The sequence below is a fragment of the Vicugna pacos genome, chromosome 25 (genome assembly GCF_048564905.1).
Source record: "Vicugna pacos chromosome 25, VicPac4, whole genome shotgun sequence".
In the NCBI taxonomy this organism is placed as follows: Eukaryota; Metazoa; Chordata; class Mammalia; order Artiodactyla; family Camelidae; genus Vicugna; species Vicugna pacos.
Window position 1 is genome coordinate 9089884 of NC_133011.1, and position 15714 is coordinate 9105597.

At 33.4% G+C, this 15714-nt stretch overlaps 1 protein-coding gene across 5 annotated transcripts in view; it reads left to right on the forward strand.

Moving 5' to 3' along the window:
• VPS13B (vacuolar protein sorting 13 homolog B) overlaps positions 1-15714 on the forward strand; it is a 625623-nt gene that overhangs the window by 284331 nt on the left and 325578 nt on the right. For all 5 annotated transcript variants that reach the window (XM_072949533.1, XM_072949529.1, XM_072949532.1 and 2 more), the window contains exon 24: positions 10085-10305. In XM_072949533.1, coding sequence (XP_072805634.1) covers positions 10085-10305 — 221 coding nt within the window. The remainder of the gene's footprint in view (positions 1-10084; positions 10306-15714) is intronic.

Sequence of the window (15714 nt, forward strand, 5' to 3'; positions counted from 1 at the left end):
TGTGTCCAAATTTATAGTTTATTCTTGGGAAGAGGGTTTGTTAACCTCCTCACTCTACCAGAATTGTAAATCTCATCTGATTCCCCTTCTTCTGTTAAGTCACTTCATGGGCTACTAGTTTTCCTCATATTTATCCTGGACGTCTCTTTAGTTTGGCCCCATCAACAATCAGGCAGCACAATGCATTGTGACTTAGCAAAAAGAATTACCCATTGACTGCTTTATACAGAGGAAGGCTGTGAGTGTGGTGGTCATGTAGAGTTTTAAGCACTGTCCAGTACACACACTCTGTGTAATAAATAAATGTGTAGTTGCATGCTCTGGTAGATTCTCAATTTGTTTTGTTTTAAAGTTGAAGTATAATTGACTTACAATACTATTATTAGTTTCAGGTGTACCAAATAGTGATTTGATGTTTTTATGTGTAATGAAATTACCACATGGTAAGTCTAGTTACCATCTGTCACCATTTATTACAATGTTATTGACTATATTCCCTATGCTGTAATGTAATATCACAATGACTTATTTATTTTGTATCTGGGAAGATTGTACCTCTTAATCCCCTTCACCTTTTTCTTCTCTCATCCCTCCAACGCTTACCCCTCTGCCAGACACCAGTTTGTTCTCTGTATCTATCAGTCTGTTTCTTTTTTGTTATGTTTGTTTGTTCTGTTTGTAGATTCCATATATAAGTGAAATCATATTATACATATCTTTCTCTGTTTGATTTATTTCATTTAGTATAATACCCTCTAGGTCCATTCAGGTTGTCACAAATGTCTGAGTAATATTTTATTGTGTATAACCACATCTTCCTTTTCTGACATGTAGTTGGTTTATAATTAATTTCAGGTGTACAACATAGTGATTCAGTATTTTTTCTAGATTATATGTGATCTAAAATTATTGTAAAATATTGGCTATATTCCCTATGCTGTATAATGTATCCTTGTAGCTTATTTCTTTATACACAGTAATTTGTACCTGCCTCTCCCCCTTTCATTCTCCCCACCAGTAACTACTGGTTTGTTCTGTATATCTGTGAGTCTGTTTCTGTTTTGCTGTATTCACTACTTTGTTTCATTTTTTAGATCCACATGTAAGTGATAGCATACAGTATTTGTCTTTGACTTATTTCACTAAATATATACCCTCCAGATTGATCTCCGTTGTTACAAATGGCAGAATTTTTTATTTTGTGTGTATATGTTTGTATATATGTGTGTATGTTTATATCTGTATATACCAGATCTTCTTTATCCAGTCATCTATTGATGGACACTTAGGTTGCTTCCATAACTTGGCCATTGTAAATAATGGTGCTGTGAACATTGGGATGCATGTATCTTTCCAAATTAGTGTTTTATTTTCTTTGGATCTGAGAATGGAGTTGCTAGATCATATGGTATTTCTACTTTTAGTTTTTTAAGGAAAACCAATCCTGTTTTCCATAGTGGCTGCACCAAATTACATTCCCATCAACAGTGTGCCAGGTGGAAATTTTCTCCTTTTCTCCACATCCTCCCAACATTTTGTTATTTGTGGTCAATAGATGTGAGGTGATAATCTCTTTGTGGTTTTGATTGGCATTTCTCTAATCATTAGCTATGTTGAGCATCTTTTCATGTGCCTGTTGGCCATCTGTATGTCTTCTTTGGAAAAATATTCAGGTCTTCTGCCCATTTTTTAATCTGGTTGTTTGTTATTTTGATGTTGAGTTTTATGAGCTCTTTATACATTTTGCAGTAACCCATTATCAGACGTATTATTTGCAAATATTTTCTCCCATTTAGTAGGTTGTTTTTTCATTTTGTTGATAGTTTTCTTTGCAGTACAAAGCTTTTAAGTTTAGTTAGATCCCATTTATTATTTTTTTTCCTTTATTTCCTTTGCCTTAGGAGACAGATCCAAAAAAATATTGCTACAATTTATGTCAGAAAGTGTTCTGCCTATGTTTTCTTTTAGGAGTTTTATGGTTTCCAGTCTTACATTTAGGTCTTTAATCCATTTTGAGTTTATGTTTTAATGTGTTGTGAGAAAATGTCCTAATTTCATTCTTGTACATGTAGCTATTTCCCCATCACCACTTAATGGAGGGACTATCTTTTCTCCATTGTGTGTTCTTGCCTCCTTTGCCCTAGACTAATTAATTGACCATAACTGCATCGATTAATTTCTGGGCTCTCTGTCCTTCTCCACTGATAAATGTGGCTGTTTTTGTGCCTGTACCATACTGTTCTGATTACTGCAGCTTTGTGACATAATCTGAAGCTGGGGCACATGCTACCTCCAGCATTGTCCTTTTTTCTCAAGATTGCTTTGGCTATTCAGGGTCTTTTGTAGTTTAATACAAATTTTAAAATTGTTCTAATTCAGTGAAAATTGTTATGGGTATTTTGATAGTGATTACATTCAATCTGTAAGAATGCTTTGGACATATGGGCATTTTAACAATATTAATTCCCCCAATCCATGAACAAAGGATATCTTTCTATTTCTTTGTATCATTTTCATTTTCCTTCATCAGTGTTTTATAGTTTTCAAAGTATAGGTTTCTCAGTCTTCTCTTCTGCTTTGTTCCGGGGAGTTACCAAGTGTGTGCTCACATTCATCAAGAGTGGAGTCTTGTTTTCTTACAATCTTCCGTTAAGTCCCATTGGTTTTCCAAGCAGCTACGGGGACTCATCACTTTAGTGTCAGGTTTTAGAAGCTGAGGTGCCCAATATGTGGTGTGAACCTCTCACTCCCCAGGAAGGACTTCCAAGCCCTTGATATTCCCTTCCTCTGGTATGTCCCCTTTTAGAGGTATGGGTCCCCACCTGATTGCCTGTCTTCCCTTCCTGCTCGTCTCCCTGTGGGTCTTTCTTTGCAGTCTTGATTATAGAATAGCCTTTCTGCCAGTCTCCACTTTGTTTTCAGTGAGAATTTCTAAACGTGTTGATGTATTTTTGATGCGTTCACTGGAGGAGGTAAGTTCAGTGTCCTCCTACTCTGCCATCTCGATCTCCTTCTACACCACATTTTCTTTATCTGTTCATCTACTGATGGACCCTTAGGTTGCTTCTATATCTTGGATATTGTGAATACTGCTATCAACAGTGGGGTGCACATGTTTTTTTCCAATAGTGTTTTTGTTTCATCGGGTGAATACCCTGAAGTGGAATTGCTGAATCATATGGTAGTTCTGTTTTTAATTTTTTGAGGAACTTTCATCCTGTTTTCCATAGTGGTTGTACCAGTTTACATTCCCATCAACAGTGTGCAAAGGGTTCCCTTTTCTCTACATGCTCTCAAGCATTTGTTATATATTGTCTTTTTGATAGTAGCCATTTTGAAAGTTGTGAGATGTTAACTCACTTTGGTTTTGATTTCTGTTCCCTAATGATTAGTGACATTGAGCATCTTTTCATGTGTATGTTGGCCATCTGTATGTCTTCTTTGAAAAAAAATGTCTATTCAGGTCCTCTGCCCTTTTTTAAATCAGATTGTTTTTATGATACTAAGTTGTATGAATTCTTTTGGATATTGTAGGTTCTCAATTTCTTGGAAGAAAATGTAGCCTTGGATCATTTCAACATTTTGACATTTGAGCTTTTCTGAAGTTCTTGACAATTTTTTAGGGGAAAAAATGACTTCTTGCCCTCATTGATAATTTTGTAAACTTTTTATAATTCCTTTCATGCCTTTCCACCCCTCATAAAAGCTGTCATAAACATACACCATTTTCCTCACAGTTTTCTGATGATTTTTCCCTTGTCAGCATACAAGTTCCTTATTACTTTAATGAAAGCACTGACAACTTCCCATCCCATCATGTTCCTGCTACAGGGTCTTTGCATTTACTATTCCCCTTCTAGAACACTTCCCACTCTCCCTCCCAAGTAGCTTCATGGCTTATGTCTCTGCAGAACGTCATTTTATCTGAGAGGCTTTTTCTATCCTGTCTTAAAGTGGCAGCATCATCCCCTGTTCTGTTACTCTGCTCTATTGTTCTTCAGAGTGCTTATCACCACCAATATGATATTTGTCATTTACTTAATAGTTTATTATCCTTCTTTCCACAACTGGAATGCAAGCTCCATGAGAGCAGTGAGCTTATATTGTTCACTGTACTCTCCCGGGATCCTAGAATAATATCTAACATATATTTAATTCAGTAAATATTTGTTTAACAAATGAATCTACCTTACCTAGAATAAGTCTTCAGTCTTCTGTCATTGCTTAGGACTGAGCCATTTTTATTCATTTATGCATTTCCTTCCTTCCTTAATCAAATACTTATTGAGTGCATACTACATGCTATACGCTGTGTTTTTAAGGAACTTGTTTCATTAGTTATAATCTCCTTACTTAACCCCTTTTATATAAAATGCTAAAATATCTTTCATCTTAATTAAGAAAACAAGCCTCTTCATTGCAAAGCCAGTGGAAACCTTTTAATCCTTGATGTTGTTCATTGATTCTTTTTTGAAATTCTTTCTTAACTTCTGGACAACTTTGGTTTGTCTTTGGTTTGTTTTCTGTGGATTGTGGCTACTTTTTCTGCATATCTTTCATGGGCTCCTTTTCTTCTGCCCTTTCTTTAAAGATAGCTGTTCTTCATATTTATAGCTTCGCTGGATACTCTGATCTATACTGATACTTAAGCTATCACCTTTTCACTGATGGTTTGCAAATCTGTAAGATTGTCATAGACCTGGCTTCTTTTTTCCTTTCTTATATCCTCAGGTATGTATTTGACTTACATTGTTCATCATATGGCACTAATAACATGATAGAATTTTCTGTTACCGAGTAGCATCTATTTTCAATACCAAAAATTGCTCTGTATCTAATTTCACGGCTAGTCCCTGGTCACACCTGTCAGCTTTAGCATGGTTTTGATGTGGTTCATGTGAGCCCCAGACACTGAAGCCATACTTGAGGTGCTAAGTTGTGAATAACAGTCTCCAGGACTGAGGTTTTCTTCCATACGATTCCCGTCTTTATGAGGTTTTCAGGAAATACAATTCATTAATTCAACCTCTGTAACTTAGAATTTGGAATAGTTTCTTGAACTGAACGATTCTTAGGGTCTTTGGTGAACTCGCTACCTTTCAAAAAAATTCTTCAAATAATGAAATTCATTAGAGCTTTACTTTTTACCTTTTTTCCTTTAATCTTTTTCCTTTTACTTCGCTTTTCATTTTTGTCTTTTCTTTTGTCACTAAGTTGGTTCTTTTATTATAATGAAATAGTCCTCTCAGTTCTTGCCAACAGAAAAGGCATGAAATGGCTCAACACTTCACGTACAAAAAGCAGAGAATTTAGGCATTAGCATTTCTCCCCTAACACTAAGGGACTCTTAGAGCTAGGATTCTTACCTAGGTCTGTCTGATGCAAAATCCAGGCTCATTCTGCTGTACCAGGCAGTGTCATAGCATTCTAGTGCACTCAGTAAACCAATTTATCCACTTAAGTAGATCAATATGATCTGTCAGTAATATAAAACGAAAGCACAAATGCATATCTTTTATTCCTCACAAATACTCATTTCCTAGCAGAGTTAAAATGGCAGTGCTTTTGTATCATTAGCCATGACTTTCATCTAATAGCAGCATACATTCTTTTGTAGAAGTCTTGGGAAAGTAATTGAGATTTGACTCAAATTGACTAAAATAACTACATGTACTGTGTGTTAAGAAAAATGATTGAGTGTATTTGATATCTAGGATGTTTGTGTTGTAAATGTTTATAAGTATTTTTATTTTTTTAAATATAATATATATAGCTGAAAATGTTTTGGAAAGGGAATCATGTCTTAAGCATCTTTCTTATCTGTTATTAAAGTTTTGAGAACATGGTGCTTGTAAAATACATATTCAGTTAAATAGCTTAAAAAGGAATAATTGGCTATTCAGTTATTTAGGGAATAACTAAAGTAAGAAACAATCAGGAAGCATAAAACAACATTTCAAAATAAGGATATTGAAAATACCCTATATTTATTTCTAAGTTTTAATCCGTATGTCGTATCACTGAGTGATGAGATTCAATAAATATTTTATAATTTTCTTAATTATGTAGACATCTTTATGTAATAATTTAAGTGAGACAAGGATTGCCACTAGTTAGTGGTAAGTCACTTTTGAAAATATGTGGAATTGTAACATTTCTTGACAAGCTAGATGAAGGGAGACTATATCTTGTTAGCTGACCATATAACCTTACATATATCCTGCATTGTTACAATGTCTCTTTTAAAACTGTAAAGTGGTTACTCATACCTTCATTCCTTGAAGAACAGTGCTAATCTTGGGGGTTACTTTTAGTTTTAAAAGTGATAATTCTGGTTTTGCATTGTTTATGATAATAAGTTTTAAAGAATTTTAAAACCAGTGTTATATTTCTTTATGCAGTAATGAAATTTTTGATGATAATGATTAAGCCAATAATAACTTTGAGGAGAGTACTTAGCATTGAATGCTGTTTTCTAGATGTGAAGAAAGTACTTCACAAATTTGAAATGAATTATCTATTAGTATGATTTAATAAACATGATTTTTGTATTTTTATATAAATTTCATTCATAAAATTTTATGTATTTTAATATTTATATTACATTATTTTATGCATGCAGTACATTTTACATTTTCTGTTACTAAGTGATTTTTTTTTCCAAATGTAGAATTTTGGTTACAAAGCGAATCAAACTATAGGTTGCTCATTTTCATTTCCTTCTATACCAGGTATTTCAGGAGTTCTCTGCCAGAAAGATTGATTATAATTTATATCATTTTTAACTCATTCATTCCTTGGAAGTTCCCAATACTTAAATTAATACCACTTAGAATTAAAGAACCCCTTCATTTCAACTGTCTTTAAATCAATTAAATGCTAAGTGGTTTAGGGAGACAGTGTCAGCAGTTCTGGCTCATTTATATTTGTTGAATACAGTGTATCTCTCCAAATTGTTAACCCTCACAACTAGGTTATACTAATTCATATTTGAAATAAAAACCTTCCTGAGTTATACTGGATTGTGTTGTACTGGATTGTGGGACATAGGAACAAAAATCAGGGAGAAGAGTAAGGTACTTTTTTGTTTCTTTCTGAAGACTAAGGTTATGAAATCAAGAAAACTGAGGGAAATATTTCTAATGTTGTCTAACTTTCTTCATTTTCATATTGATGTTTGTTAAAACCAAATATACATACTTTTCCCTAAAGTATAGCATTAATAGAATTGGAAAGACTGATCCTCTTTTCAGAATATTGATCCCTGCTACCAATAGTCAAGGTTGTAAATTAGATGTGTATGATGAGGGTCTGTATAAACAGTCACTATTTCATGATGCCAACATTGATAATAAAATTTTTGAAATATATATTTTTTGAGAGAGAGAATGTTTTCTTTTGTTATCTAAGTCACTCCTTTATCTTCAGCTTCTAGTGTTATACAAAATCAGCAACGTGTGATACAGTGTAAGAAAATCAACACTATATAATGTTTATAATTTCATTCAGTTTTAAGTTAATATTATGTAATGAAGTCCCCCTTCCCTGTTGTTGATACATGTATCACGTAGTATCACAAAATTTCTCTGTTCATTTTGTCCTAAAATTCTGTTACACTTACTCTCTTTTACGTTACTTCATCTGAAGTATGTTAGTGTTTGGTTATCTTTTTTTTTTTTAGAATTTGTTTACTGGTATTCCTGTCTCTGTTGATAATATAGAGGTTTCACAAATTCACACAGAAATGCAGTTCTCAATCCTCCTGCCTTGTTTTTATTTTTTCTTGTTCTTGTTTCTGAATTATGCCAGCAATAATTTTTCTAAAATGATTGGCTAATTTTATAGCATTAGAACTTTCCAATTAAAGTAAAAATACTAATTTTGAAGGTCTCAAAATAGTCCATGTTCTTGGTCTGTCATGGATGCCTGAGCATATTTAGGGAGTCCCTAGAACAGTATATTGCCAGTGTTGTAAATATATAAGGAGTTTCATGTGCATGTATGTGTGTGTAAAAGGGATAGTAATGCAGATAATGATGTGTTTTGGTAATTTTTTTTCACAGTGATTAATTGTGGGAGTTTTTGTCATTACATACTAGGATCTTATTTTCTAGATAGAGTTCAGTTTTTAAAACAAATGATCTGCTTGCCAAATAAGTGGACATTAAGTTATTACCTTAAAAGATTCTGTTTAAGACTTTGAATATAATATACCCAGTTTCAACTTATGATCTGATTCCAAAGAGGAAAAGAGTCACATATCTGAGATAGTATCAGTGTTACTTGGAATTTTTTTAATTTAAAAAATTAAAATGTGGTCCTTTCTATCAAGCATAATCACAATTTAGCATTTCTTGAATAACATAAAAAATTTAAAACTCTATATAGTTCACTACCAGTTTTAAAATATGTAACCTGAAATCATTCCAAAATATTTTAAGATAAATTTGGCAAAGCCTTTATTTTGTAAATAGCATGGAACACTCTGTAGGTTTTTAAATAATTTCAGAATTAGTTACAGATGATTTAAAGTTTGTCATTCTTTCCTGGGGGAAAATATTTTAAATCTTAAGACAGGCAGAGTACCACAGTGCCGACCACATATTAGTACGCAGTTTTCATTGTTTCCAGTCAAGTTATTTTGGGCTACTATGTAGCTAGATTTATTTTATTATCCAAGTCTCAGTTTGAAAGTTTCTGTTTTTAATTTTATTAACCACTTGGCCAAGACATTTTGAATGTTCAAGCTTTAATGAGAATCTATTTTGTAGCATCCATTGCGTATCAGCATTCACAATTCAGCTGCATATTTCGATTCCTTTACAATATATATTTTTAGCATGATCCACATAGTTACTCACTTGGAATTTTTTTTCTTGCTGAAAAATAATGTGAAACTTAAAGTACAATGTAATCCTGATTCTAACTGTGTGGGTATGTTCAACACTGGGGTAGGGGGAAGGCTTGAAGGAGACTTTAAAGAAATGTAACACTGTTAATAGTGCGTATGACTGGGAGTAACCAGATGGAAGGTGAAATGTGACTGGTTTTGACTTTTCTTCTTTATATATTACATTTTATAAATTATTTTCAGCGAGGTACTAGTAGCTCTAATGAGAAAAGTAAATGAATATTTTAAATTTGTTTTAAAATAATCTAGATACTTAAAGAGAAGCCCGTAATCTACTATCTATACTGACAAGTGCTAGTAGAATTGCACAGTCAAAAATACAAGTATAGGAACGCATTTGCCATCAAACTGGCATCCCAATAATAAATGTCTATAAATACTCTAATACTGACTATACTTTTAAACATAATTTCACAAAGTATTTTATCTGTTGTCACAATAAAAAAATCAGATGGCTTTATCTCATAAATTTATATTAAATTTTTCTCTGATTAATAAAAGAATAAATATAAAACAATGAAAGGAATTTGCTTTTAATCTTGAAATTTGAGTGCTTTTTTTTTAAATCAGGTATATTTTCTTTAAGAATTACATTGTCCATGAGACTCACCAATGGAAGATATCAGCATGCATCCTGGGTCTTTGCTACCAGACAGTCTGTTATATCAGCACTCACAGGATTCTGGTGCAGATGGTCCAACAGACCATAGAAGATTGTTTATTTTCCTTTTTTATTTCACAGTCAGATCTGTGGTCACCTTTAGTCCATTTTCCTAATTTAACACATTTTCTGTGGTTTTCGAGGTACAGTGCATGCATCCCCAGCAGGTGTACTGTACAACCCACTAGCACTAAGGTGAGGGGAGAAAAGTTAGAACTTCTGTGCATATTTTTATCTCATTTCCTTAATTTCTACTTTTGTATGTTTAGTAACGTGCATAATTATTGTTACAGTAGTATAATAAATATAAACATAAACATTTTTTAAAGGTAACCATTACATAGCCTGTAAACTAGTTTAACATCATCTTTGGGGTACTATATTCCCTTTTTATGGTGACATATTAAGGTTTTTATATTTCAGATACTAACAATAGACACATTACTGTAAAGATAAAATTAACTATATTTTTGTATGTCTACCTCCCTACCCCCTTTTGTCCCCATTATCAGGTGATGCTTTTCCTTGGACTATCAGTTTGCATCATTTCAGCATTTATACCCTCTTTGGAAAACAGCTGACACTTTGCCTCGTGGAACCTATGGGTTGTACCTCTACTCTAGCTGTTACATCTCAAAAACTACTCGCTACAGGACCTGATACGAGGCATTCATTTGTTGTCTGTCTGCATGTTGACCTAGAGTCACTTGAGATAAAATGCTCGAACCCCCAGGTTGGTACATTTGATTTATGAAAGGAAATTTAAAATAATGTGATTTAAGAACAATTGTTATCCATTTTGTTGAAGAGTTTCTCTTCTATTAAGCATCCTAAATTATTTTTAACAGGGCCATCAAAATCAGAATGGTTAGATTAAGTATTGCTTTGAAGTTCTCTCAAGTTTTGTAATTTAAACTCTTCTGAAAATGTAACAGTGGCAGCATAAATGCATCTATTGGCTGATGGAATGAAATCAGTTGCAGATGTAGTTTTAAATGGTGAAGAACTACTTTACTGTCAGACTGGAAGAGTCTGTCAAAGTGATCAAATATAATTTTCAATCAGATTCTCACTCAGAACTTCTTTTGCCCAACACATTAAAAAAAAAAAAAAGAAAAGAAAAGCACTGATTACTTTTGTGAAAACGCCTTTTGTTAATCTTACAACATTTCAGTTGATATAGGCCAAAGCGTTGTATTCTATAGTTTGATAATTTAGTATAAATTCACATCTTCTGGGTTTATACAAATTATTAATTGCGTACAATTTAATGCTTGTTTCTTTGACCTCAAGCAGATTGTGCTATGTTTTCTACATAGATTGTCAATGTATGAAGTTGTATTTGAAGTTATATTTTTATAAACAGTATTTTCTAGAACCTCATTGGATCTGACAGGTCACTGTGATAAATCTTTGTTTATCTCAGCATTAGTGGTTTCAAACCAGTGTTTAAAGTGTGTTTCTTAAAGTGAGTTCAAATATTATTCCACATTTTATAGTGCCTCCTTTACTGATACCATCCTCTTTCTTTCTCCTCTTTTCTCTGCCTCTCTCCACCTACTGTATACTACACAGTTTAATTTAATTTTTACATATATTTGTGCATTTTGCTAATATCTTAGTGGTGGATGACCTTATTATAAAAATACATAAATTATTTTGAGACAGTTGTATTAAATGAACATTACTGTAAAATAAAAGCTTGTCCACTATTATAAAAATAATTTCTTTTCTAACCAGTGGTAAATTATTTTGAATAATATTAAATAATCTAGTTTAATGGCCATTTGCCATTCTATGATGATCCATAGTGATATAGAAGAGAATAATTATGAAATGACTTGCCCTCTCTTAGATTATTCTTTGAATTCTGCTGTTGATGATTGCTGAAAAACATTTCCAAGAGGAAGCGAAACTGTTACAGGTTGAATTGTGCCCCCCCCCACCAAAAAGATATGTTGAATTCCTAACCTCTAGTATCTCATAATGTGACCTTATCTGTTAATAGGATTATTATAGAGGCAATCAAGTTTTAAAATGAAGTCATTAGGGTGAGCCTTCATCCAAAACGACTAATGAAAGGGACATTTAGAGGTAGATGCACACAGAGGGAAGTTAATAGGAAGACACACAGGGAGAGTGCCATGTGCAGTTAGAGGCAGATGCTGGACTATCCAGCTGTGAGCTGAAGAACACAAGGATTGTTGGCCGCCCCAGGGAGAAGATGAAAGGCAATGAAGGATTTTACTCACAATCCCCGAGGGAGCGTGGCCCTGCTGATATGTGGATTTAGGGACTTGATCATCTCCAGAACTTTGAAACTATCATTTCTGTTCTTGTAAACCACCCAATCTGTGATACTTTTGTATGGCAGCTCTCACAAACAGATTGTAGAGAAACGGATTCACCTGCTTTAGATCCTTAATCACAGAAAAAGGGGGAAAAAAAGATTTAATTCTATCATAGCATCAGAGGCCAACCTCAGCCCCTCCCACTGATTAAAACTAACAAAAAAGCAAAAACTAACAACATAAATGAATGTTCCCAACTTGTTTTTTATATAATTCAATTCTAAAAAAGACTTTAAGGCAGCTATTATACTTTTTTTTCATGAGTTATAAAATAAAGCACGCTGAATGAGAAAGGTAAGAATTTTCAATGGAGAAATAAAATATAAAGACAATCCAGTGGAATTTCAGAATTCAAAATATAGAACCTGAAAGAAAAAACCAGGGTGTATGGGCTTATGCATATGATAGAAGAGTCATTGAACTTGAATATAGGGCATAGAAATTATTGAATTTGAAAAACAGAAAAAAAGACATTTAAAAAAGGACCAAAGCTTCAGTGGTTATGGGATAAAGTGTCCAAATATATATGTAATTGGAATTCCAGAAGGTAGGGAGAAAAAGCTTGGGGCAGAAAAATGTGAAAAAATAATTGTACAGAGTTTCCAAATTTGCAGAAGAAGATAGGCTTTTACATATTGAAGCAGTTCACCTAGTCCTAAGCATGTATATCTTTGAGGATAAAGTCAAAGATCAAGAAAAAGCCTGGAATGCCTGCTTTCATCATGTATTTCATTTCATACTGGCCATCCTAGCCATTATAGTTACTCAAGCAAAAGAAATAATAGATATAAAGATAAGAAAAGAAGTAAAACTCTCTATTTTCATATGATCAAATATTTTATAGAAAACCCCTGAGGAATTAAAAACCTATTACTAGAACTAATAAGCATATTATGATTGCAGGAGACAAGATTAATGTATAAAACCTAATTGTATTTTTATGTACTAGCAGCCACCAATTTGAAAATGGAATGAAATCAGTTTCATTCATATTGGTGCCAAAAAAAAACCCGACAAATGAATCTCTTAAAAAGATGTGCAAGACCTCTACCCTGAAAACCACAAAACATTGCTGAGAGAACTTGAACATCTAGTTGGAGAGAGATACTTGCTCCCAGATTGGAAGACTCAATATTGTTAAGATGGCAGCTCTCCCCAAATTGATCAAAAATTGGACATAACCAAGTTTAAAAGCGTTTTCTCTTTAGAAGACACAGTAAGATAGAAATGAAAGCCAGACACTTGGAAGAAATTTATCAAACTGTTATCCAGAATATTTAAGGAATCCTTTCTACTTGATAACATGAAGGAAAAGAACAATAAATAAAATAACATGAATGCAAATAAAGGGAAAAAGATTTGAACACAAGATATATGACTGGTCAATGAGCACAAGATGCTCAACATCATTATTCGTCAGGGAAAAACAAAATAAAACATAAGGACGTATCACTACACACCTATTAGATTGACTAAAGTTCAAAAGATGGGATATTGTGAACCAGCTAGAACTCTTTGTATACTGCTGATGGGAATTTAAAAATTGTATAACAACTTTGGAAACAACTTGAGAATTCCTGAACAGGGACAGCATGTACTTACCCTACGGCTCAGCCATTCCTCCCTAAGTATTTCCTCAGAGAAACAAAAATGTATGTCCACACAGAGACTTTTACATGAATGTATTTAGCAGTTTTATTTATATAGACAAAAGCCAAACATAACCCAAATGTTCATCAGTAAGTGAATACTTAGACAAATGATTGCCTATCCATACAATGTAATACTATTCAGCCATAAAAAAGACTGAATTATTGATAGAATGAAACATCATGGATGAATATTGCAATCATTACACTGAGTGATGGAAACCAGACAAAAAAGACTACTTACTGTATAATTCCATTCATATAAAATGTTGTAATCTTTAAACTACTACATCGTGACAGAAAGCAGGTTCCTTGTTGTCTGGAGGCAAGGCAGCGAGAGGGAAGGAGAGAGTGATAGGAAGGGTAGATTACAAAGGAATATGAAGAAAGTTTTTGCAATAACAGAAAAAATATTTCTATTCATAGTTTATACTTAGTAATAGCTCAATCCCTGCATCATAGATAGCTAACTGCCACTTGGAGTTGTCTAGCAGGAACCTTTTATTTTAAGGACTTATTTTAGGGATCATTATAGCCTTGGAAGGATTGCCCTACTCCACATGGTCTGGTTGTCCATAGCTCTCTCAGCTGAGAATAAATTCTGTTCCCATTGTTGTTCTAGCCTGGGGCTCCATTATTATTAATCTTAAAACATTTTTTTTTCTTTTACTTTGACGTCCTCAATGGTATTGTGATTTCTATGGATTCTTATTATATGTAATACTGTTGGTCAAAACTGGAGCTCTGGGATATAGTCTTTAGAATTTTACCTTGTTTGTTGTTGAAGTATATACCAGTTTTAAGCTAAGTCATCACATAGGTCGAGCCTATGGCCTGATATTTCCTTCTTAAGTCTTATCCCTCCTTTTGTTCTTTCTTCTGTCACTGGCTCCCAGGGCCTCCTTGCTGCAGTTCCCCAACTACTAACAAGGATCTTTTTTGGATTTTTTGTTTGTTTGAGAATTAAACCAAGGCTGAATGAACTTCATACCCTGAGAATCCTTTTACACTCAGAAAGCAATAATTTTTTTTTTATCTTCTTGATAATTCCTGATAAACCAGCCTCTGTTAAATTGTTACCAACTGCTATATCCAAAGTTGATCACAAGGTTATTGGGAAGTTTTAAGTGAGGTAATTTATGAAAGTAGTTTGCAAACTCTGATATGCAATCTGAATGTCGTTTTGTCAGTTTAGGTTGACTCTGATATAAAATGCAAGACCCTCTACCTATGTAAATTGGTATGAATATCCCCAGTAGAATGTAGCAATATTCCTGAAGGGACAGGAAGCCACAGAACAAAATAACACTTTGAAGGATCAACATGTACTCAAATATTTAGTAAGAAGTAAATACTCTCATATCCTTGTGTGCTAGATTGACCTACATTTTAATGGTAAAACATGAGACTTCAAATAAACCACTTTTTTTTTTGTGTGTGTGTGTGAATGGTTGCTTTAGCCTGTGCTTCCAGACTCCCTCTGGATTCTGTCAGAATTACAAAGGATGACTTGATTTTTTTTTTCCCTAAGTGAATTCAGCAGATATTTATTGAGTACCACATATAAACCAGAAATGAGGGGGAAAAGATGAATAAGATAAACACATGAAGAAGGCCATGCCTACACACATCATAATTCAGCTGTTGAAAGCCACAGATAAAGAGCAAGTCTTGAAGGTATCATGAGAAAAATGACACATTACATACAAGAGAATCAAGATTTTATTGTTAGCTTGCTTCTCATAAGAAACTATAGAGGTCAGAAGAGCAACATCTTTAAATTGTGGAAATTAAAAAAGAAAAAAAAAAAGAAGCCGCTCAACCCAGAATTCTAAATAAAAAATATATAACATTTATGAATGAAGACCAAATAAAGACATTTTCACATAGAAGAATCTATCACCAGTAGAACTGCACTACAAGAAATTCTAAAGGAAATCCTTCATGCTGAGGGGAAATGAAACCAGATGCTTGAGCAACTTTTCAAGTGTTTATTGGCCACTGAGTTTGCTCTTTTGTGAGTTGACAATCCATTTGTTTACATTAATTTGTATTTTCTGATTAGGAATAAGGATGAGCCTACTTTCAATGTTTTTTGACCAGTGAATTTGCTCTCTTATGAGTTGATATATCATTTACCTA